The 25,288-nt window shown below is 48.2% G+C and overlaps 1 protein-coding gene across 7 annotated transcripts in view; it reads right to left on the bottom strand.

Moving 5' to 3' along the window:
• Alk (ALK receptor tyrosine kinase) overlaps window positions 1–25,288 on the bottom strand; it is a 722,886-nt gene that overhangs the window by 17,500 nt on the left and 680,098 nt on the right. For 4 of the 7 annotated variants that reach the window (XM_031357604.1, XM_031357607.1, XM_031357609.1 and 1 more), the window contains 12 exons: window positions 21,688–21,819; window positions 20,856–21,000; window positions 19,181–19,363; window positions 17,867–17,965; window positions 17,212–17,364; window positions 15,148–15,252; window positions 13,613–13,799; window positions 11,952–12,042; window positions 11,787–11,851; window positions 9,980–10,109; window positions 6,759–6,856; window positions 1,233–1,325 (listed from right to left, as the gene is read on the bottom strand). In XM_031357604.1, coding sequence (XP_031213464.1) covers window positions 1,233–1,325; window positions 6,759–6,856; window positions 9,980–10,109; window positions 11,787–11,851; window positions 11,952–12,042; window positions 13,613–13,799; window positions 15,148–15,252; window positions 17,212–17,364; window positions 17,867–17,965; window positions 19,181–19,363; window positions 20,856–21,000; window positions 21,688–21,819 — 1,481 coding nt within the window. Of the gene's footprint in view, window positions 1–1,232; window positions 1,326–6,758; window positions 6,857–9,979; window positions 10,110–11,786; window positions 11,852–11,951; window positions 12,043–13,612; window positions 13,800–15,147; window positions 15,253–17,211; window positions 17,365–17,850; window positions 17,968–19,180; window positions 19,364–20,855; window positions 21,001–21,687; window positions 21,820–25,288 lie in introns of those variants that run through there. The other 3 variants (XM_031357606.1, XM_031357610.1, XM_031357612.1) reach the window with 3 other exon arrangements.

The raw sequence follows: 25,288 nt of genomic DNA, 5'->3' as shown, positions 1-25,288 counted from the left end.
GGCTGTGATGCGGCCAGCTGCTCCTAGCCCCCCCTGCCTTGCCTTCCTCCACCATGGTGGATTGTGCTCTTCAGTTGAGAGCCCTCAAAACTCCTTTCTTCCTTAAGATGCATTTGTCAGAGTATATTATCACAGGGATGAGAAAAATAGCTGAGATCGGGGGCAAAGGGCAAAGTGGAAGATCTGGAAGTCATGTGATGCTAGCTGCTGTGGATGGCTCCAGAGAACCCTTCAACTGATTCTGTCCTCCATACATGATGGCCTTAGGTCCCAGCATGACAGTAGCACCCTTGTGTCTCTGGAGATGGGTATTCTCACCAAAGTCCTCTGTGGTTCCTAAATATTCTTAATGCAATCCTCACAGAATGAAAGCTCTATGTGCCCATGATCCCACTTTTAGTTGCATTAATGAATGGGTTAATTAGTGACCATGCAAAGACCAGCATGCTCATCCCACCCATCAAGTCAGAGTTGTAAATAAATAGAAGAAGACACTAAGATCGGGAAGTAAAAAGAGAAAGTGCAACAGAATTCTATTTTATATAAAGACCCTGTACTTATTTCTATTATAATCATTATTTAAAGTGTTGAGGACAAAGACTGGATTCTATCTATCTATCTATCTATCTATCTATCTATCTATCTATCTATCTATCTATACCTCACAACTACTCTTATCACCTTACTCCATCATCATTCCTTCACTGGTAATTTTTATGTCATTTTGAGAATGTGACAGGGGAAAAATAAGAGCAAACAATGAGATAAACCAAGACAAACCATGGTATCAAGTACTGTGGTTCCAAACTTGAACTTTGGTGAGCTCCATTTCTATGTCTCTGGGTGTGGGCAAGGCCTGTTACCCTGTCCTTCCCGGGTAGCTTGTATCTGTGATGAATGCCATTGTAATCATTTAGAATCCTTGAGTGTTGAGGGGAGGGGTTGAGTAAGATATAAACCCCCTTTCAAAGCTTTTCACACATCAAGCGTCCATGTCATTCTCTGTGTTAGAACATGGCCAACAGCTCTGAGGGTTAGAACCTGAGAGATAAGCTAAGACACACCATGGTATCGAGTACTGTGGTTCCAATGTCTTGGAAGGTACTCATTGAAATTTTATGTGGGGAGTTGACAAGATACCAGGTGATATTAGATATAAGCTGTCATAGGCATCTATTAGAGGAGACTGGCTGGTGGAGGAAGGTGTGGGCAGAGCAAGGCAATCCTCTCACCTGTAGATATCTCGGGCCATCCCAAAGTCTCCAATCTTTGCTATTCTCCCAGCTCCTGGGCAGGTCAGCAGACAGTTCCTAGCAGCAATATCCCTGGGAAGCAAAAGAGATGAAAAAACAGGGTTCTTAATTGTGTACAATTTTATACATAAAACATCCCAGGATCTTCACCTCTGGTGAAGTTCAAACAGTTCTTTCCTTCGCCCTGTATTTATGTTGTTATATTACCCTTCGCTGTGAAAGAAACAGCCACGCCAACTCCAGACCAGGATTGGGGGCACTGGTTGCAAAGTGTGGTGGCTTGAATGAGAACTGTCCCTCATAGGCTCATAGCTTTGAGGCAGAGGCTTGCCCAAGGCAGTGCATCAGTAGGGCGACCTTTAGGTTTTGTAGCCTCACTCCCTTTCCAGTTCACTCTCTGTGTTTTCGGGTGAAGATGTAACCTCTCAGCTTCCTGCTGCTTCTCTCATGGTGATGTACTCTCCCTCTGGAACTGTAAGCCCAAATGAACTTGTTCTCTTATAATTGCTTTTGAATTTGGGTGGGTTTTTTTTTTTTAATCTTAGCATCAGAAAAGCAACCAATATAACAATGCTTAGTGAGAGATGAGCAATGAAGGCATCTATAATTTAAAATAGAGCTTGCTGGTCTTTTACTGTGCAATAGGCATTGTTAAAGTCTAATTCTCATTACAATGCACAGGGTATTACAATGATCCTCATTTTATGAAAAATCTAAGCTAAAGGCAGACAGCACCGGGCCATAAGAAATGCTATCTGGCTTTGGAATACTGTTGTGCGTAGAGTATGGGTTAGTGTTGGTGTTTTGCCAGCAGTTTGAAAAAATGTTCCAGAACAGTATGACTTCAAATTAAAGTCGGTTACCATATTTCCAAACATTTCTAGTTCTTTTTTTTAAATAACCAGTATAGTTCTGACACCTGTGATTTTTATCTAGTGCTATTGCTAAGCTCTGCAGTTGAAGTCACTTTTCCCAAGCTAAGAAGTTGGCACTCCGTTCCTGGGCTCCAGATGGCTCATTCTCCTGCAGCATGCCTCTGAGGCACCACTGCTGGACTTGTCCGCCTTGACCCCACACCGATTCTTCCCCATTGACATACGTGTGGGAACTGAGGCCCCAGCCAGAAGTCTGGAATGTAGTGCTAATCATGTTAAAGCCCTGTGCATAAGAAAACCAACAAGTACCTTAGGAGGGCACAGATGGTGTTTTTATACTTCCAGTGGCTTCACCGAGGTTCTTAGCCTTGGTTGAATTTGGAGGATAAACAACTGGCTAAGACTACATCTAAGAATCAGGATGGGCTGGAGGATTTCTCAGTGGTTAGAGCACATGCTGTGTAATCATGGGAGCTGGACTTGGATTTCCTAAAACCCAGATAAATGCCAGGATGGTGCGGTGGCATGCCTACAATCCTGGCCTTGGAAGGTGGATACAGGGCATCTCCAGAGCTGGCTAGCAAGATGAGCCATGTAATGAGCTCTGCATTGCACTGAAAGAGTCCGCCTCAGTGAATAGATGGAAAAGTGATAGAGAATAATTCCTGACATCAGTTTTGGTCCTCTGCATGTATGAGAACACATGTATAGGCACTTGCACATATATGCCCACAGGTATGGAAAACATGCATGTATACATACAACTGTATTAGTCAGGGTTTCTATTCCTGCACAAACATCATGACCAAGAAGCAAGTTGGGGAGGAAAGGGTTTATTTAGCTTACTTCCACATTGCTGTTGATCACCAAAGGAAGTCAGGACTGGAACTCAAGCAGGTCAGGAAGCAGGAGCTGACACAGAGGCCATGGAGAGATGTTTCTTACTGGCTTGCTTCCCCTGGCTTGCTCAGCCTGCTCTCTTATAGAACCCAAGACTTCCAGCCCAGGGATGGCACCACCCACAAGTGGCCCTCCCACCTTGATCACTAATTGGGAAAATGCCCCACAGCTGGATCTCATGGAGGCACTTCCCCAACTGAAACTCCCTTCTCTGTGATAACTCCAGCCTGTGTCAAGTTGGCACACAAAACCAGCCAGTACACCAACCATACATACACACACACACACACACATACACACACACACACACACACACACACACAAATTGAAGAAGGAAGTAGAAAGCTCTGGAAGGTGGCATGTGTCTGTATTCTTAGCACTTGAAAGTCCGATATGGGAGGACCTGAATTTGTAGCTATTTTTGGCTGAATAGAAGTTTTAGGCCAGCCTGGGCTACCTAGTGAGACCTTCTCCTCAAAAATAAAGTAAAAGAGGGATGGAGAGATGGCTCAGCAGTTAAGAGCACTTTCTGCTCTTGCAGAGGTCCTGGGTTCAGGTCCCAACAACCACATGGTGGCTTACAGCCATCTGTAACTCCAGTTCCAGGTCTGACTTCCATAGGTACCAGATACACACTATGCATATATATACATGCAGGCAAAACACATACTCATTAAAAAATGTAAGAGAAATAAAATAAAATTTTAAATTCAAAACGATTGGGAACTGTGACTTAAGATTTCAGAAAGATGGTCTGGGGGTGAGAACTGGACACTGTTAACCAATTCATAAGGTTGGAATTGAATTTTTGAGGAGCAGTGGCTCACAAAACATCCAAACTGAACCTTAAAAAAAGCATAAAATGGCATCAAAATAAAGGAAAGACAATTAGCCATTAATTCTGAAGAGAAATATAATGAAGTGCGTGGGAAAATGTTTACATCTCCCAAAAGGCCTTTACACGGAAGTGTGTGAGATCATCACTTTAAAGGTGACTTTGAGTTTAATGGTAAGGAAATAATGTCATCAGACACACAAGGGATTTGTAGAACGGCACAACGCATCTTGAAATTTCATTAAACCATGTCCAAAAGCAACACTTTTAGTGAAGAAAGAATGTGGGAACCTGTGGCTGGGGAGGGAGTCTGCTCTGAGTTCAGAAGGCATGCCTTGTGGCAGCCTGGGGACCTGAGGGGCAGGTTCAGGGGTGTCTCTTGAGGGAAAGTCACAAGGGTAACTGTTGTGGAGTGTCCCAGGGACCTCTTAACTAGTTGGAAGCTGCAAAAGGCACTTCCCTGATTCAAAACTACCACAGGAGCCCGGGAGAAAAGCTCTGATGGAAGTGGGCAGTTTCCAGACATTTCCTTTCTTTTCAGACAAGTCTTTCAATACAACCTTCATTTGACCTTTGGCACTTAGTTTCTTGAAAAGGACAAAATGAGGTTGGGGAGATGACTCAGTTGTTAAAGAACTCGCCATGGAAGGATGAAGAATTGAGTTTGGGTCTCCCAACATGCACATAAAAAGCCAGGGGTGGTGGCTTGGGTTTGTAAGCTCGTGAGAGACCAAAATTTTGGGTTCAGACTCCATCTTAGAGAACCTGATCTAAGGCTGAACTCAAGTTAACTAACAGGTTGGTTCCTAGCACCAGTTTCTAGGCTACCCCCAACAAGACCCCAACATCTCCAGGTTATCCCAACAACAAATCCAGTGTCTAGCACCAGGTTCCAAGTTACCCCTCCAGGACCCCAACAAGATCTGCCTCTAGTACCAGCCTCCAGGTTATTTCCCAACAAACCTGTGTCTCTAGGTTACAAGTCTGCCCCTGGCACTTCACTTCCTAACAACCACCAATCAGGAGGAAAGCAGAGGTTAAATTTATGGTTTGGCTCCCAGAATCAGCCAATTATGATAAAAGGCATAGTAGCCCCCCAATTAGATGCTTGCCAGGCTAGAAACACTCACCCCTCGATTGTCATTTCTGATAAAACCCAATAAGTGTTTGGACTTTTCTCCACCAAAACTGTCCTGTGGGTTGGCAGTGAGTTAAGCTTGAGCTTCAGCTTGTGAATAAAGACCCTAGTGTGATTATATCAGATCGGCTCCTGATTGGTCTTTTGGGACTCACAAATGCTTCCTGTACTACACACTATCACTGGGGAGGCAGACACAGGCAGATCCCTGAAACTTCTCTTGGGACAGCCTAGCTGAAGTGGTGTGCTCCGGGTTAAGGAGAGGACTCTGTCTATCTTAAATAAGATGGAGAGAGACAGGAGAAGGCATTTGATGCCAACCTCTGGCCTCCACATGCATGAGCATACACTGCACCTGCAGCCTACATAGATACATATGTATATACATCCACACGAACATGAATGCACTCCCTCCCTCACATATTTACACACATATACACACACGTTAAGAGCAGCAAACTATTACTAAGATATCTCATTCTGACCTCTACGAACCCTTTCTAGATCTCGAGGTAGGGGTTTTGGGAGACTGTAATCCTGTTATCTCTTACAGAACACGGGACATCACCGTAAAGAAGCAGATTTCAGATTGTCAGACAAGGAAATGATCCCTCAGCCAGACACTCTGCCAAATGTGGGTGGAGGGCCAGCAGCACAGCCATCTCCATGAGAAGCAAAGGCAGAAGTCACCAAGATGATGTACAAATTGGTAACAGATGAACCTAGACTTAAAGATATGGGATGGGGGGCTCCAAAGGAGGCTGATTTCCAAAGGGGCACAAATGTGCCTCAACTGGGAAATGGTATAGTCCAGAGTTGAGGTTTATGGAATGCTTTGGGCACAATAAAAAGGGCAGTAGACTAGGTGGCTGTGGATGAAGGCGCAGATGACTGGTCCTGGCTGCCACTTTGCATCTGTTATTTCTACTGATCAGAATGGCTTGCAAGTGAGAAAAGGGTAGAACCAAGGGGAAGGACTGAGGACCAAAGCCATGACTGGGCAGTGAGGGAAGAAGTGGTTCAAGAGAGGCTGCTGCCTGGAGGTGGGGCTTAAGGGAGGCTTGAAGTTTGAAGACACAGGCTAATAAATAATCGTGAGTTTGTCGGGCTCTCATTGACTGAGTTTGAAGCAAATCATTAAGAAGAGCTTTGCAAAGACCCCAGTTATATACTTGACTTCTCAGATCTCAGAGCAGCTGTTGTCAACAGTTACAAGGGAGGAAACATGAGTCATGTGACCCTGGGCATTGAGGATGAGTATGCCTCGGCCCATACAGCATTTAAACCCAAGGTTCATAGATGGCAGGCAAAATGTCACCGGGGTGAACATAACTATTATTAAGCTTCACTTTGGAGTATTTTAGAAAAAAAATTAATTTATCGAGCCAGTATTTAGTGTCCATCAATATGCTATGAATACACGGATGAATTGAGGAAAGGCTCCTTTGAAGAGCCCGGTTTCTAGAGAGGGGAAGCTCAAGGTGATACAAAGCTTGAATATACAGGCAAGAGGACCATAGGAGGGCTAAAGTAGCTCACCAGCCTCTAGCTAGCTCCCGTGGGGAAGCGTGGAGATTTTAGAAATTCACTTCACACAGGGACAGGAAATGCCTTGCGAGACAGGTTCTCCCTCAAAGATGTCTCACCTGCACAGTTCTGGAGAGAGACCGAATCTCCTCTAAAAGGGGGAGATCTGCTTTTGGGACCAACAGGGAAGCATTCAGAAAGCTCTGAGGAGATGAAGACCACTGACTCACCGGTGGATAAAGTGATTTTCCTCCAGGTACTGACAGCCACAGGCAATGTCCCGAGCCACATGCAGAAGATCCAGCATGGCCAGGGAGGTGGGGTGGTTCTGTGGGAAGACAAGAGGCCTGCTGATGAGGGAAGACAGGAAGATGGGACATTGCTTCTGTTTGTGAGGAGGCAGAGGCCAGTCATGCTGCTCTACCAGGAGTCTCACCCGTTTAAAAATCACTTTGCCCTAAACATGGTCAAGGCATCCATCTTTATGAGTAGGCCCCAAGTGAGTGGAAAGTACAGCGGGGGCTGGGGATGTCTGGGCCACAGGAACCCAGCAGGGCAGACAATTCTTGCTCTTTAATGCATCCTACATATTTTTACTCCAGAATTCATGTGCATGCTACAACCTGATAAGCAAACCTGGGAGAAAGCTAATAGAGAATAATGTTTTTGAAATCTTCTATTATAATGTCTTGCAGTGGGTCTGTGTATTTATTTACTGTATTCCCCCCCCCCCCCGTGTGTGTGTATGTGTGTGTGTGTGTGTGTGCATGCAGGTGGTTGTGCATATGTGTACAGTAGAGGCCCCTGGTTGAAGTCAGGAATCACTTGCTTTCATTTTAGTCATTGAGGCAGGGTTTCTCAGTTGCACTCAGAGCTCATCAATATGGCTAGTCTCTCATTGAGGCAGGGTTCTCAGTTGCACCCAGAGCTTGTCAATATGACAAGTCTTGACAGCCACTTGTTAGCTCTAGAAATCCTGTCTCGGATCTTCCGTGGCTGGAATTTCAGGCAGGTTCCATGAGATGCTGTGGGGATGCAAACTCCAACCCTTGTGTGGTGAGTACTTTAACCACAAGTGTTTTAACTATTGAGCCATCTCTCTGGCTTTTAATATGCCTTTAAACATGGGGCTGGAGAGATGGTTCCGTGGTTAAGAGCACTGGCCGCTCTTCTAGAGGACCTGGGTGTGATTCTCTGCATTTATATAGCAGGTCACAATGATGTATATAACTCTGGTTCCAATGCACTCTTCTGCAGGAACTGCACACAAATAGTGCACAGACATATGTGCTGGCAAAACACCCATACACATAAAAGAAAAGAAATAAATTAAATCATTAAAAGTGTTTTTAAATGTTAGTTTTCTTTAAGATCTTGGCCTAAAGTGAATTTAAAAGAGAAAACCTCATGGAAAGTACTGGGTAATTCAGAGCACCACCCAGCTGCTCTCCACGAAGGCTTGTCCACGTAAGGGCGTGTGCTACTCCATCTGTGGACACTGGCCTCTTGGCCTCATGACAGTGTCATGAAAGTGACCCTTCATCTTGATCTAAATGCCTAAATTGTTTAGTAGTGTGCTACCATTCAGTGTCATAGTCATGCCATTGTGTTTTTGTCCTGTGTTTATTTTACCAATGTTTCCAAATAAACTTTGAGGTCTCTAGGACCTGATTCTAGATACAGAAATCATCAGCAAAGCAGAAGAAACTAGAACATTGACTGGATCTTAACCTGAGGGTTGAATGACCCTCTCACAGGGATCACCTATCAGATATTTACATTATTATGTATAACAGGAGCAAAATTACAGTTATGAAGTTTCAATGAAAATAATTTTATGGTTGGGGGGGTCACTGCAACATGAGGATCTGTACTAAAGGGGTTGCAGGATTAGGAAGGGTGAGAACTGCTGGTCTAGAGGAATTCAGGCCCAGAATCCAGCAAACTCCAGACTTAGAGGTCTGGCTATCCCCACCCACACTCTAGAGTCCTTGTTTTTCCATTCCAAGTCCCTGGGCTATCTCTGCATATTCTGTAAAGATTCATTGGTATTAGTCCTATCCACTAAACTCACATTGCTTTCTCATAGTCAACCAAACACTATGAGTTCAGTTGCCTTAGTGACCTTGAGTCCATGGAGGGACCCTCCAGCTGCCCCGGAAGCTGTTGCTCAAACACTTCAGGGGAAGGGGGTTCCTGGAGGGCAATGCTCCAATACGTAAAGCTGCTCCCCTGGGCCAGCATGGCAGGAAGGACAGCTTACCTGGGATGGGCAGAGGTGGGCCAGTGAGCAGGGCGACTGCAGTACTACCTGGCTCTGTTTTCACGGACACTTGGGTGTATGGTTAGCAAGAAAAGCCACCCAAAGGAATTTCGATGGCGCTGAGATTAGATTCGATGGATAGGATCGTAATTCCAAAGAAGGGGGTTCTCTCACGAGCAACCCTCAGCTGGTGCTGACATCAGGTGTTGCGGTCAGAACGGGCAGCAGTCCCCCACTCTGACCTTCCCCAGGGTGGTACTGTAAGGGGCAGAAGGCAGAAGGCACCACGGATCTGTTTCTCCTAGCTGCTATGCCTTGTTTTCTGGGACAGTGGTCAAACATTACCCTTCTCCTTCAAATTTAGGAGGCAGGGAAACCCCATTCCTCATGCCTCTGCCTCCTGCCCCAATGTCCTTGGGCTTTCCAAGCGACAAGTTCCCAGACACTCCTTAAGAGGAGTTCCCTGCTGCATATTCTCTCCTTTAGCCTCAGGAACTCCAGAGCCATGCCTCTTTAGAAGGGTGATTCTATGTATGTGCTTGTCTCCATGAGCTCTGCCAGCAGCTCTACTGAGACTCTCAGGGCAAGGGCGGAGAGAGGTCAGGGGCCTGGCTGGGTGGCGGTGGCAAATGAGAGAACTCGGTTTTCACCTGCACAGATGCTAAAGCCAAAGAAAGTGGGGCTGCCCTGTGTTATATGGTGCCTGGCAGCCATACAGGGGTTGAAGACTGGCCTTCATGGGTGCACCTTAGTGTTCTTCACAAGTTCTGTCCCTCATACACGACACCACAGGCATATTTACCTCCTAAATATTCCAACATGGTATTATTATTGTACAGAAATCCAGAGTCAGAGTGTTGTGTATTATATTTGTTTTTGAGAAGAGATGAGTGGGCTTGGAATCTACAGATGGAGAGCCTGTTAGTGACACGGTTGGCATGCAAAGTCCCTCTCTGAGTCTGCTGATCCAGAGTCATCAGGTTATAAAATCAGGTTATTGAATCAATTGTGTAGGGCTTGTCTCCCTAGGTGTTCCTCCACCATCCACTCTCTGTCCATTCGATCCCGACCATTCTCTTCATGACCAAACCCCAGGGCTGACTCCCAGGATCTCACCAAGCACATTTCTTCCCTTGCAACTCACTCCCCCTGACATGAGCCCTGGAGAGAAGACTGGCTCTCACTCACCGGGCGAGGGCGTGTCTCCCTGAGGAAGGACTTGAGGTCTCCACCAGCCATGAGCTCCAGCAGGATGAAGCGGGGCAGGGCTTGCAGACTCACCCCGATGCAGCGAACAATGTTTTGGTGGTTGAATTTGCTGGGGGCAGAGGGTGGAATCAAATTTAACTGAGCCAGGTCTGAGACCATCAAGAGAAGCAGGGCACAGAGTCATGGCTTCAGCGACCATGCTGTGAAGCTATATTCTGTAGATAATGGGTGGTAGGGGTCTCTGGCTGAACCTAGGGTAAACCTCCCTGGGGAGATGCATAGAATGGGCAGGCTTGGCAGGAGTTGAATTAGCAGGAAAGAATTCTGTTGGAGTCAGACTTTGAGTGACAAAGTACATGTACTTTGCATGTGTGACTGATTGTGTACCTGCATGTGTGTGCACGTGTGTGCATGTGTGTGTATATATTTCTATGTGTGAATGTGTTTGTGTATGTATGCACATGTTTGTGCATGTGTATGTGTGTGCATATATTTCTATGTGTGCGTGTGTTTGTGCATGTATGCACGTGTTTGTGTGTGTGCATGGGTGTGCATATATTTCTATGTGTGCGTGTGTTTGTGTGTGTGAGCACTGCTGTATGAATTTACACTTGAGCTCTCTAAGGAAGGTCTCAGGTAGAAGTTGAAGGACTGGCTTCTGAGAGGAACAGTGTGTGACCTGGGTGGTGACAATCTGTGAAAGAGCATCAGGAGGAGAGATGTCCCCACTGTCTCTGCAATCTCCTGTGCACTCCACATGGGCCAGGACACAGGTCCTGAGATTTGGATTATCTTATCATTTTAAATATGCAGAACAGTGGGGGCTAGGAAACCCCAGGTGGGGGCTCACGTGTACACACACACACACACTCACTTACTCACGAATGCACACATATGCACACACGCGCGCGCGTGCACACACACACACACACACACACACACACACTGAGTTGCGAGACTGGTGATTATATGCTGAAATATATCCGTTTATTACTACCAGGTAGGAATATTACATAATTAAGCTCTCCTATGTAACTTTATACTTTTTAGGTTTTATTTAACACTCTTATATTACATATATAACCAGGAAATAAGTATTGTTTTTTAAAGCAAAGTGCTATCCTGGCTGTGTCTCTTCCTCATGCTCCAGAGCCTATAAACGAATCACTCAGCCAGCTTTGGCTGTATTTTCTTGCTGTTTCAACCTGCACCACTCTTGACCACCTCCTTAGGTCAGGATGCCTGGAGGCATCTTAGTGCCAGAGACAGCTGTGAGCTTCCTTCTGGTCACAAGGACGACTCTGCCTCCTCCCTCAGGAGACCTGAGTGGCCGCCCTCAGGAGGTTTCCGGTTTCAATTCAGGCCTGACTCACCCGTTAGGGTGCAGCCTTGGTCATTGTAGACACTGGGTATGGTGATCTGCTATCTTTCACTGGTTCCCTTCCTCTATGTCCAGGGTCTCAGTTCTAGAAGAGTCACTTAGAGGGATGGGGTGGGATGTATCATCTAATGTCAGAAGGGAGTTTGCTTTCCTAAGTCTTTGGGAACCAATGACTGACACTGGGAATCTGGCCGTAGGCAGAGAGCTATCAATAATTAGGCCACTCAGATACTTCCTGAGAAAATCATTGGGGGTTGTTCCACTTCAGGGGTCCTTCTGCTTGTTGCGTGGGTGGGGGAATGTTGGGACTAACACATCCTGTTTCCTCTAGAGATGCCTATCCATTAGACCTTCATGTGCTTTGAGGGGTCGGTCGGGGGAGAGGCCGGGCCTCTGTGCCTTTACCTGATGATCAGAGCTTCCATGAGGAAGTCCAGCTCATCTTGTTCTGAACACACTTCCGGCAGCGTCTGGAAGGGAGGGTTGGAGGAGAAGGTGGCCGTGAGTTGCGGGCTGTAGCCTACAGGGACCTCAGGCTAAGGCTAGGCGGAAGGTGGAGCCACCCCTCACCTTTACAGCCACTTGTAGAGGGCTTGGGTCATTGGGCATTCCAGATACCTGGCCTTCATACACCTCCCCAAATGCGCCATGGCCTAGGCCCCTGCACCAAGAAGACAAGATAAGTCACAGTTAAGTGAGCCACAGGCAGCTGGGGACCTGGAGATCAGTGTCACATTCAGTGTACACACAAGAGGAAGAAGGGTGACCACCTATGGGTTACACCTTCAGCTTGGCTTCACTATGTCACCCTGGGCCTCCATTTCTTTTCTCTTCTTTCTTTTTTTTTTAAATGAACATTATTTTTAAGTTGAAAATGAATATATTTTCATACAATGAATATGTGACTGTGGTTTTTCCTCCCCCAACTCTACCCAGATCACTCTCACCCCCCGACCTAAATCCACACCCTTCACTTCTCTCTCTCATTATTAAAAACTAAACAAGAATCTAAAATAATAATAAGACAAACAAACAAACCAGCCAGAATAGGACAAAACAAACAGAAAAAAGAAAAAAACAAAACAAAAGAAACACATATAGGCCCAGACACACACACATTCATACAAACAGAAATCCCATAAAACAAAACTAGAAACCATAATATACAAGCAAAAGACCTGTAAGATAACAAGAGCAGTAGGAGGAGGGGGAGGTGGAGGGGGGAGGAGGGGAGGATGAGGAGGAGGGGGAGAGGGAGGAGGAAGCAGCAGCCCAGGCAAAGCATTATGAGTTAAAAAACCTCCAACAATACCATTTTTTGTTGGCCACCTGTGTTGGGCATGGTGCCCGCCCTTATGTGTGTTGGTATAGCCACTGAGAATGTTAGAGAAACTAATGTTTGCTCTGTGAGGGGGCCTCTATTTCTTTATCTGAACTCTGGTAAGAACAGGTCTGCTAAAGCTTGAGGTTCACGTGCTGAGTGAAAAGCAATCCTGACAGTGAGGTGTTGAGTGTGGAAAATCAGTGTTGTAACAGGAAGTGATTCAGATGAGGCAAGGTCATTAGGATGGAGCATCCCATGGGCAGGTCCTGGTGGCTTTGGATACCTAGCTCTGTCTTTGCAGGCAAGAAGGTCATTACCAAATCTAGTCATAGACCTTGGATACTAACTCTGAGACCAAGCAAACCTCTCTTCACTACCTATTCTGTGGTATTGTGTTACAGCACACATAAAATAGATCAAATACAGGTCTAACCAGGGATTTATGAAGATAGTCAAATGTTTATTCACTCAATGAAGATTTAGTGAGTCCTTGGTATCTGCTAGGGACAAAGGTAAGGGATGACTCGTGTCTAAAGAGTGTGGTACTTCTGGGGACAGGGGCAGATGATTGACAGATCTTTGCTGTAGGGTGTTGTAGTGGATGATAAAGGAAATCGTGGATGCTTTGGATGCTCAGAGAACAGAGACGGGACCAGGCATCTTCTGAACAGAGTGCATGATGGACTTTAAGAACTTGATATATACTTTTCATTTCATAAGTCGCATGAATGAACACATAGGGTGTTGAAGTAAGCAAACATTCCCATGAGCCTCTGAACATTAAGCCTTGTCTCCCTAAGAGGCCAGGGTGTACCCAAGGGTGGCTGGCTGTTCAGGCTCCTTGTGGCTAGAGGAGGCCATGGCACAGACAAACCATCCAGCTCCGGGACAGCAGCAGGAAGCTCACCGGATGAGGGTGATGTTTTTCCGTGGCACCTCCTTCAGGTCACTGATGGATGAGGTCTTGCCAGCAAAGCAGTAATTGGGGTTGTAGTCGGTCATGATGGTCGAGGTCCGTAGCTTGCTCAGTTTGTACTCTGGGCTCTGCAGCTCCATCTGCATAGCTTGCAACTCCTGGTGCTTCCGGCGGTACACTGAAGACAGATAAGTGTCCTCTGTGAGGGATTCTAGGCTAGGTGAAGCTCAGCTGAAGCTCAGCAGAGGCCACCTCCTCCAGCCCTTGGACTTAAAACTTTCCTATCTCTGTTAACAACACTAACAAAGTGATTAAGCTTATCAAAGTATTCCTTCACCACGGAAAACAAGTGCGAAACGTGAATCTCCTACCTGGTATATAATTGATTGTGTCATTCAGAAGTGGGGATTTGTTTCTGTTGCTGTGATAAGATAGCCTGACAAAAGCAGTTTAGGGGAGAAAGGGTCACCTTTGGCTTACAAGTCCACTGTATAGTCTTCCCTTGTGGGGGAAGTCAAGGCAGAGAGAACCTGAAGTGATTTGGTCAAGGGCAGAGAAGAAAGGCATGCCTGGACTCAGCTCACATCCTCCCCTTTAAAAGATAGCCCAGTAACCAAACCTGGGGGATGGGGGTGCTGTCTCTTTTGGGGTAGGTCAGCTCATGCCAGTTAACCCAATAAGAGAATCCCTCACAGACATGTCTACAGGTCACCTAAATTAGACAACTCGTCACTGAGACAATCTTCTCAAGTGATTCTAGACTGGGTCAAATTGAAAATTAAAACTAGCCTTACAGATAGACATGCCAGAATTTTATTATGGAGATGGCTGAGATCCATTAGACATGAAGGAACAACAGGGGATGGTTAGAGGCCATACAGCAGAAGGATGTCTTAGTGAGGTGCTTGGGGTCATTTGGGGACCCAGGATAGCCATCAGAGTATCTCAGGTCTCCTATGAATGAGTCTGCCTGCATGTTTCTGAGACATTCCCCCTGCCTGGCTTCCTGTCTCTGCTTATCTATCAGAGCATCTTATAGCCAGCCACATGGTCCATACTGAGCCTTTGTGCCCTGAGATGGGTTCGCCTTGGTCAGATGGAAGGGTCTCAGAAACCAGTTTTAAATCTCTGGTTGAGTGGGAGTGTTCCTGGCTAGTATAGTTTGAGCCACATATACACAGGGAGTGGCCTCAGGCATGACAGGGTTCCCTCAAGCCCAGAGGAGCTAACAGTGAATATGGGGGTGCAGGGAGAGTGTTTTCAATTGTGTTGGGCACTGAAGGGTACCCATCTCTGTGAGCAGCCAGGAGGCCATGCAGAGTCAAAGATCTCTCTCTCTGAAACTGCAGATTCTCTGGTGGGTAGAGGGTTGATGGTTCTGTTTTCACTTGACCTGGTAGCCCTCCCAAGTCTGGGACCTATCAGGGCAGGGTGATACCTTGGTGTCCATATATATCCTGAGACCCTATTCCTCTGGGACTTGCTTTGCCCCTTCAGAAGCCCTGCTGCTCTGGCAGCATACTCACCAATCATGATGCCAGAGAATGCCAGAACGAGGGCAGCCACCAGGGCAGAGGTCACGACGGAGAGGATCAATGAGAGCGGCAGGTGGGGTTCCGGGGTGGGCGACACTGGAAGACAGGTCCGGATGGGGCACTGACCACCATGCTGATTCTCCTCTGAGCAGGTCCCAAGTCAGAAATACCCTCCCCAGCTGGAAAAGCCACCTGCTGTTTCCAGTCTCTGGAGATCTTGTCACACCTCCCTTTTCAGGGGACCATGGGCCCTAAGTAGGCTCATCCTGGTCTCACAGCTCCCAGAAGTAGCTTTGGGGTAGAGGGAAAATTCAACAGGGATGAATATCAATCTTGGGTGTTGGTCCCAAAAATCAGCTGCACAAGGGTGGGATACAGACAGAAGGGAAAACAGGAGTGGACATGGAAGGGACTTGGGGACCTTAGGGACTGACTCCATACTCAGGAGGACCCAAAAGTAGAGTCCCTTGGAGATGCCCTCAGAAGTGGAATTACTTCTTATGGCCTTAGAACAGGAGAAGGCCCTGTGAGCCCCATCCTGGACAGACTATATGCTCTCTTCACAAAACTACCCCTTCCCGTCCCTCCCCTTCCTTTCCCTTTTCCTTCTCTTCCCTTCCCTCCCCTCTCCTTCCCCTCCCTACCCTTCTCTTCCCTTCTCTTCATTTCCTTTTCCTTTTCTCTTCCCCTTCCCTTCCTTCTCTCCTTTCTCTTTCTTCCCCTTCTCTTCCTTTTCTTTCTCTTCCCTCCCCTCCTCTTCTCTTCCCTTTCTTTTCCTTTTCCCTTCTTTCTCTCCCTTCATTTTCTTCCCTTTCTCTTCCCTTTCCTTTTCTTCCCTTCCCTTCCCTCCACTCCCCTTCCCTTCATTTCCCTTCCCTCCACTCCCCTTCCCTTCATTTCCCTTCCCTCCACTCTCCTTCCCTTCATTTCCCTTCCTTCCACTCCCCTTCCCTTCATTTCCCTTCCCTCCACTCCCCTTCCCTTCATTTCCCTTCCCTCCACTCCCCTTCCCTTCATTTCCCTTCCCTGCCCCTATCCCTACCCCTTCCTTTCTCCCTCCTCTCCTCTCCCTTCTCCCTTCATCTCTTCCTCCTTTTTCTTTCTTCTCCCTTCCTTCTCCTCCCCCCTCATCTTTTCCTCTCTCCTTTCTTTTCTTCTCTTCCTCCTCTCCTCCCCCTCCTATCTTTGTCCCTCCCCTTCCCATCCCTTGTTTCTTTACTATGTATTTTTCTCTCAAGGGGGAATGGAATGTGTTCAGAAGAGGGACTCTAGGATGGAATCAGGCTTAGAGCTCTATCTGTGTGGTCAAAATAAACAGCTATTGAATATGGAGGAGACTAAAAACAAAAGCATCCTCATTGAATATATGTGCTAAAGGCTGTGTCCAGTCAGGAACCATATGCAGGAAGTTCAAAGGCACAGGGCCTGGCTCTGAAATTCCTCAACACAGGGGTGTCTTAGGAGTGCTAAGGCCCCCATTGCTAGGCACTTGCATGGACATGGGATGTCTGGCCCCTTGGTAGAGATGCCACAGGTTTTGCTTCATGGCTTTGGTAAGGGGATAGGCAATTCTCAGACCGCTTCAGGTGCCCTACCTTTCATACAAGGTCTCTTTGCTCAGCTGCCAGAATATGAACAAGAGGCAGAAAAGATACTTTTTTTTCTTTTTAAAGATTTATTTATTTACTTCATGTATATGACTATACGCTATAGCTGTACAGATAGTTGTGAGCCTTCATCTGGTTGTTGGGAATTGATTTTTAGAGCCTCTGCTCGCCCTGGCCAACCCCACTTGCTCCAGCCCAAAGACTTATTTATGATTATATCTAAGTACACTGTAGCTGTCTTCAGACACACCAGAAGAGGGCATCCGATCTCATTATGGGTGGTTGTGAGCCACCATGTGGTTGCTGGGATTTGAACTCAGCACCTTCAGAAGAGCAGTCGGTGTCTGATGTGGCATCGCTCCAGCCACAGACAAGATACTTAACAATTGGGCTTGTTCAGTTGGCTCAAGCTTTGGCCTTCTTCCCCTCCCCCACTGCTGTCCCTTACCAATGCAGGAGACGCCATCGTCAGCCAGCACAGTCCCATGGTCACAGAAGCAGATGACTTTGTGGCTCTCAGGGTCCATGTGACATTCGTCTACCTCACAGTGACTGCAGTTTAGATAATGCTTGATATTCACTTCCCCATGGCCCTCCATCACTGGTGACAAGGAGGGAGGATCAGTCTCAGGCTGAACATGAAGATCAGTCACCCTGTACCTTCAGGTGCCCCCCAACCCCCGCCTTTGAACTTTATCTCTGGCTGCTTGCTGTGGATTCTTGGGGTCCCTGCCCCAGGTCCTTCGGCCACTGAAAGCACATCTGGGGAAGCATCTTTGGGTGTACAGAGCTGAGACTGAGAACGTGTGTTTGTCTGTGTGTAAGTGTGAGACCTGTATCCAAGGACCCTGGCTCTGGTACGGTGTTTTAGCTACTCTTGTGTCATTTTCTAGGTCCTGCTTGCCTGGTGGGTCCATACTCTGCCTCTTTGCCAAAATTCAGCCACATACCCCAACTTCCACAAACTATGATGAGGTGAGCTATGGGAAGACTTGTATCTGCAGGTGGTCCATAGCCATGCCTTGGTATCCTGACCCCATACAGTGTCCAGGTTGGTGGAAGAAATGGCTTAAGTTTGTGTCATCACCTGGTAGAGGGGGTACCTTTTAAGGCCGGGGTGTACAGGATACCCAATGGACTGATGAAGGAAACCCCATCTTCCCCATCCATTTCGGGGTCATTGTTTGATGCTGCGTTGCCACCTGTGGCAAACCAGAGAAGAGTTGAACCCCAAAAGGTGGGTGCCCAAGTCTCAACACACATGCACATCAACAGACATGCAGTTCTGGCCAAAGCTATGGGTCACTGGGGGCCTGTGGAACAGGGAGGAGGCGAGGGAAGGGAGGTTCTAGGCACAGAGGCTGCACATTGGTTTAACTCTGTAGATGCTAGGCGTGTGGGCCAATTTCCCTTGCGGGTTGGAGTCAGATCATCCAGGGAGTCTCTACCACACTGCTGAGGCCATGGTACTAAGTAGCAGGTAAGCAAGAGTCTAGAAGGTTCTAGTCTCTTGAGGTTGGGGTGCATCCTTGTGTCTTAGAGAGTTGCTTGGGTCACTTGGGGGTCATGATGGGAGCTGGGGGAGATGAGCCACTGTGCCTTCAGACTCCTGTCCCTCCTTTCATCTGGGACTGGGTGATCTTGGGGTTCCCCCTGCCCCCAGGGTCCTCCCATCCACCCAAAGCTCGGAAAGGAAGCTTGTGTGATCAGCACAAGCATTTTCCTTTTCCACACAGCGACAAAGCAAAACACAGACACGAAGAAGAACATCACAGTGCTGGCATGCAGTGTGTCCTAATCTGGGGGAGGGTGGGAGAATCCCTTAGCTGCAAACTCTTCCCAAGCCAATGGGGGATCAACAGCAGGCTGATTGGTGCAGGGCTGGGTTTGAAGCTGCCCGCAATGGCTTCTGGGAATAGTTCCCACCCGCATGGACAGTGCTGCTCTCAGGCAGCTAGTGGGTTGGACAGAAAATTGAAAGGGAGGCGCCCATGACACTTTAGACCAGGCTCAGTTACTCTGGTTTAGCCAGCCCCCGCAAATGAGCTGTAGGGGCTAGAAGAGTCTGGTCTTCAGAGCTGCCTGGTCCTTGTGGTGAGTGGTTCATGGAACCGCAGGGAAAGCCAAACGCTTTTACGTTCAGCTTTGAAAGGGGCGCAGGAGTTGGGGGATGGGAGGGATCAAAGATCACATAGGATCTTGATGCCATTGCTACACAAGCCTGGAGGCAGGATGCTGGCTCAGAAGTCAACACCCTACCTCTGGCGGGCCCAAGCCAGGCAGAGGGGAGGGGAGCGTGCAGTGACGTTACAGTCTACACTGGGGGGTGGGGGTGGGGGGACGGGAAGGTGACGGGGAGGGAAGAGCCTAGGACTAAGAGGGGAAAGAGTGACACCTAGAACGCGAATCATCTTTACCTATATATCCTCCGCCTCCTCCACCTGAGGAGCACCCCCCTCCACCCCCTCCGAAACCCCCTCTTGTCTCCCACCCCCACTTCTTCATGGCCTGGGGGCAGGAATGTCCTCCGGCAGCACCCTCCAGCAAAGACTTTCCGGCCCAGAGGAAGGAAGTGTTATCATTCCAGCCGCCTCCACCACCTGCGGGAGAAATGAGACATGCCTCTTGAGGGGCTGGCAGTTTTGGAAGGAGACAGGAGCTGAAGAAATTGGAAAGAGGATATGGTGGTCTTTGAGAGCCATTCCCACTAGCTCTCTTCCAGGGTCCAGCTCACGGGGGAGCTAGGAATAGTTAGCCACTGGCTGTAGTGACACCTCTTAAGCCACAGTGTGTGCCTATAAAGTTGTTGTGCCTGGTTCCCTGCTTCCTGGCAGGGCTCTCTAGCTCAGGAGTAGGCAGTGCACTTCAGTAGAGACTTGGGTGGTGGGGAGGAGGGGGCGTGGTGCACTGGGGATAGGCAGAATGGTGGCGGAACTTTTTAGAGTATGGCCACCGCCTCTTGAAAGTGAACACATTCACTGTTTCTATTCTAACAAGTCTCTGCAGCCGACTGCAGGGCCCCTGCCAAGGTCACTGCACTAGTTTCTTGAGGGACCAGGCTCTCTCTAGTCCCAAGGGCTTCATTGTTTGCTGGCTATGAAATTCAGGCCATTACCTCCTCATTCTGAGTCCCCGTTTCCCTACCTGTAACTTGGAGATAATAGGACTCAAATTGAAATGTTGAGGGTGGATATTAGAGCCATCAGACTGAGCTCAGAAACATTCCTCAAGTGCTAAGTGTGGGCCAGTTAAGTCTGACAGGAAGAACACTCGCCTGCTAGCTGCCTTGTGTCAGGCTCAGCCTGTCTCAGAGCTGTGGAGAAGCTCGAAGGGAGTGTGTGACACCTGGTGGCACTGCTAGCCACTTAGCCATGCTTCAGGAACTTCAGGGGCTGCCTTGTGCTCTTGGAAAGGGAACGACAGACAGGCAGAATTAAGGCCTGCTTATGACCACTAGCACTTGATTTCAATGATTGTCTCCTGCCGGTCCTCGAGAGTCCAGTGTGCACTCCACCCTCTTGCTCCATATGACATTCCAGGAAACACTGAATCCAAAGGACCCCAGCAGATGACCTCAGTGGGCCCTGGAAACCCATGCAGAAGGGACTGAGTCAGCCCATGAGTGGCTTTCCTAGGACTGCAAGAGTTTATCTGCCAGGGGGTTAATCTTCTGGATGAACTCCTGGCTGAGGTCCCCCAAGCCCTGAGAGGGCAGTACAGTAGAGAGACATAAAGAGGTGTGTGTGGGAGTGCTGGTAGAGGTGATTAGATGTTAGCAATTGGGAACCAAGCTAACAAAATGAAGCTCCAATTCACAGCAATGGTAAACAAATCTGAATTGAATTCCTCTTTGCCCCCACCCCCAGGCAAGGTATACAGGCTTTGTCAGTTCTAGAAACTGGAGGGTTGGGGTCCCGGGCCTCCACAGTGCTATTCAGCAAGCCTCAAGCCAGCAAGACAGCTTCAGAGGTAATGGGATGCCTCCCCTCTCCCATATTGGCACCAATAAGACTAGCTCCAAGCACTCAGGGCCCAGTGACTACTGTGCCTTCAGGGTCCCTGAGAAATTTCTGGTAGAGGGCGGGGCTTTACCTGCGGCTCCGGAATTGCCGTTCAGCCCTAGAACTGAGGAGTTATTCTCCAGTCTCTCTGGGTGGAACGTTTCTGTCTTGGCCCCATAGGCCCTGCCACCACCACCGGCTGCAATGATCAGGGGTACAGGCACTCCATCTTTCATCTGCCCAGGGGAGACATTCAGAGATGAAGAGACTGAGCTAGGCATCCATTAGGGAGACCCTCTGCCCTAGTTTAAATATTTCAATTTAAAAATTTGCAGGGCAGCGGGGTGACTTCCCCATCTGTGGTGGTTTGCGGGTCCTGAATTGATGTTATAGTAACTCCCCTCTGACCAGCTTTTGTATCAGCTGCGGTTCAGCTGGTGATAGGAACTCACTAGGGCACGCATCTCTTAATAGGTTACAAATGAGCTGGGATGGATCCTGGAGGATCTTTCCCATAGCCCTTTCCCTGAAGCTCCTGGGAGATATTGTTGCTGGTGATGAGAAGCAGGTCTCCCTTTCTCCATCTTCAGTCCTCTCTTGGATCCCCACAAGTTCAAGAATAAGCCCCTAGCATTATTGTCTCCAGACGGGCACCCAGCTAGAAACCCTGCTTACCATCTGTGGTCTGGCTTTGACAATGTTAAAAAACTGTCAGGCCTGGCTGGACAAGGAGCCCAGAAGTTGAAAGGCAAAGGCAAAAGTAGTCCCCTTTCTCAGGCAGACAAACCCGACCACCCTCTGGGCTATGGGTTCTCATAGTTAATGACATAGACCATTCCAGGGGTTTCTGTTTAGCTTTGTTCTGGGGTTGTAACACTACAGTGGGCTCCAGCCTTTGCTTCATCCTTTGGAGAAGACCGCACCTTAAACACGTAGGTGGCTCCACCCCCACCTCCTCCTCCTCCTGCCCACTCGTGCACGCTTCTGTTCACTCGGATCTCTTCTTCTATGACATTGTTCTCGCCAACACAGACTTTCTGGATTAGCTGGTTTGCCTGTATGAATCAAGACCACCTCATTAGGTTTGTGCCCAAGTCAGGGACCTTGTGTGCATATGGTAGGACCTGATTGTCTCTCAGACAGCTTATGGTCGAATTGAGGAGTCAAGAGTAAACATGCCCAAAAATGATCTCTTTGAGCAGTGTTAGGAAAGGGCCACAAATGCTGGCTTGGATGCAAATGTTATGGGAAGCTGGGGGATGGACTGCAGCCAGGGAGGGATGCCTGCAGGTAGTAGCTTCTGGATGGGCTGTAGAGTATGGGGAGGGTTTCAGCAGAGTCAAGGAAACATCCAGGTAATTCCAAGAGGAAAGAGTAGCATGACCTACAGGAAAGGAGGTAAGTGGGGGGGGGGTTGCTGGGGGAGTTGTAGAGAAATGCTTAAAGGTCTTGTGTAGAAAAGTCCAGCTTAGTCCAGAGGGCCCAGTTAGGATCCTGTGGCTGCCCAGAAGGGATGCCAAGACCCTGGGAAGTGAGGCTCTAGGGCATGCACAGATTAAGTGAACAGTCAGGTCATGGCATGGGCCTTGTGGATGATCAGGATTGGACTTGGGAGTGAAGAGCCATTGAGATCTCTCTCTGTCTCTCTGTCTCTGTCTTTCTCTCTCATTATAGTTCTGGAACATTATGAGAAGAATTGAAAATAAATACAGAACAAATAAACAAAACCCACTGTGGAATTTCCATTCTCAGCTCACCTTTGGAAAAGGCATGTCTCCCTCATCTTACACGTGTTACTCTTCCCATCCAACATCCCTTTCCTTGTTTCTAGAAATCTCTGGTATGCAGCCCCAGGCAGAGCCCCCTGGCTGCTGGGTAGAAGAGGGCGTGGACCTTGGAATCTGATAGCTAGACTCGATCGTCATCATCACTTTGAGTGACTGCCACTGTGGTCCTCAGGTGTGGGGTGGGAACAGCACCATCACAGGTTGCATGGATATGCAGGCCGGCCACTAATATTGTGTGCCACACATGTTAAGGATGGATAGGTGGCTGAATTAGTATCTCACTAGATTCACATCTGGGCCCCACAGGCTCCTGGGGATGTGGAGGTTTCTGGAATTACACTGGGATGCCTGTAACATAAATCCTGGAATCCTGGGAGGGAAAGGCTACTGCCAGAAGAAGACTCACACCTTCCATGGCCACTGCAGCTCAGATGGATTTCCTAAACATCAGCCTGATCTCAGAGGAAAATGACTTCTCTTTCACTTAATGGAATAAAAGCCAATAAAACATCAAATTTTCATCAAACGCTGCTGCATAACCAGCCGGTGGACACAGCAATCCATCTTGAGTCACTCCTTATGCTAAAAGTATTCGGGAGTGCCAGCGGTGGGTACTCAAGAAATTTCCAGATAAACGGCCGAGATGCAATTTGTTTTATGGCATTTTGGATTTAATGATGGAAGTAATTTGACATTTCTTAGAGTGGATTTAGTGTGCACGGAAAGCTCTGGACTGCTGGGGTGGGGCTAACATTTTCCCCAGGTGACAAAACGATGTCCAGGGCTTCCAGAAGACTGCTGGGCAGGTGGTCTCGGACAGGGATGGGTAGCAAGGTGCGTGTCCAGAGGCTGGATCTAGGGGGAGGGAGGGAGGGAGGATGGGGGCTGCCAGTTGAGCGGTACTTTGATGAGACTCTCAGGGTCCTGGACTTGCCCCCAACTATCAATCAAAGGGCTGTTCAGAGTGAACCAGCAGAGCTGAGAAGATCCTCTTCTAGACCCGTCTCCCCTTCTTTCTCTCCTCTGGCAGCTAGCAGTGTGACCTCCACATCCAGGGGGGGGTGCCTCTTTCTGAGATATGATTCTGGACACTGCTGGTATAGTGCAGGGGCAAGAGCAGTGGAGCTTGAAGATGGCCTAGCATATCCCTGCTCCAGGCATCCCTTAAGTCGGCCAAGGGGTACCTAATATATAGTCTGTTCTCAGCAAGCGTCTCTGATCTAGTGAGAGCCTCTGGTGGAGATGGTGTACTTCTTCACGCCATTCATCAGACCTCCCCCACCACCAAGTCCTCCCTCCCTCCCTGTTTCTTGTTAGCTTCTCTTCCTTTATCCTTCTAACCTCTAAATAGTGGGACCCTGGGTTCCTCTTTTCTATCTGGACCACACCATAGACAACCTCAGCCCCCATGATCTTTATGTTGATTTAGATCTTCCTCCCTGGATCTCTTCTAAACTCCAGCCATCTGTCTGTGCTGCCCACCCGCTGTCTCTCATAGCTGCTTTGTTGTCTATGAGGTCTCCACAGTCAGTGTGCTTGACCTCGACCTCCTCACCTTGCTCCCAGATCTACTCGGTGTGTATGTATTCGTGTGTGTGTGTGTGTGTGTGTGTGTGTGTGCGTGTGTGTGTGCGTGTGCGTTTTAAGACAGTCTCACTTGTAACTGGGGCTAGCCTGAAACTCAGTGTGCTGGTCCAGCTGACCTCCAACTTGTTGGGATTACAGGCATGAGTCCAGCCCAAGCTGCTCCTTCTGCATTATCCCCTGGTAGGTGACCACAGTGCTCGGTTCTTGGAGCCACTCTTGGCTTTTCTTTCTCTCAGCTCCTCTTGGATTTCACATTCCAAGCATGCCCAGTATCCAGTCTCTTTCCACTATGGTCCAAGCCCCCAGCACCTCTTGGTGGATGAGAGTCTGGTGCTTGCCTCTGCCTTTGTCCCTGTGGGATCCAACCTTCACGGTGCAGCCACGGGGAGTCCTTGGAGGCATGCCCTTTTTATTACTATTTGGCTTTGAGGATGTGAGATGCCATTACAGTGGCCTGGCCCAGCCTGTTCCCTTGGCCCTCACCTCTCAGTGACCCCAACTTTTGCCCTCTGCTTCTCTCCTTGGGTGCACAGGCATGCTTCTATCCCAGGGACTGAGCCTTGGCCAAGTCTTTCTCTCTTTTCTAGGATAAATGTGCCTTGTGTGTAAGGTCTGTCTTGTTCATTGAATGTCCCTGTTGCCTGGATGATGACGGCACACACAGGTACTCAGAGTATGCATTTGTTGAATCAGTTTGAATGAACAGAGGATGGTCTGGCTAGTGCATTGGCCTTCTTGGTGTTTGCTGGGTGGGGGTATGGGGCTTAGCAATTAGGTCAGTGATTTTTGCCATCCAGGGGGCACCCGAGATTTTCAGGAGATTTTTTTTTGATGGTTGTTGCTGAGATACAGCGGGCATCAAGTGGTGGAGGATGATGAGGATGCTGCTGAACACCATACACAATGTGGAACAGGGCCCCCCTCTGCTGTAAAGAAATTCTCCTCTAAAATTCCAACAGTGCTTATGAGGAGGAAGCCTGATTTGGCTCATCTTATGAGGCAAGGTCTGGTAGGAAATAGGCTTTCTCTGTCTCTGTGTCTGTCTCTCTGTCTCTCTGTCTCTGTCTCTGTCTCTGTCTCTGTCTCTGTCTCTCTGTCTCTGTCTCTGTCTCTCTGTCTGTCTCTGTCTCTGTGTCTCTGTCTCTGTCTC

Source organism: Mastomys coucha, unplaced genomic scaffold (assembly GCF_008632895.1).
Source record: "Mastomys coucha isolate ucsf_1 unplaced genomic scaffold, UCSF_Mcou_1 pScaffold6, whole genome shotgun sequence".
Classification (NCBI taxonomy): Eukaryota; Metazoa; Chordata; class Mammalia; order Rodentia; family Muridae; genus Mastomys; species Mastomys coucha.
This window is presented reverse-complemented; position numbering and strand designations above follow the sequence as displayed.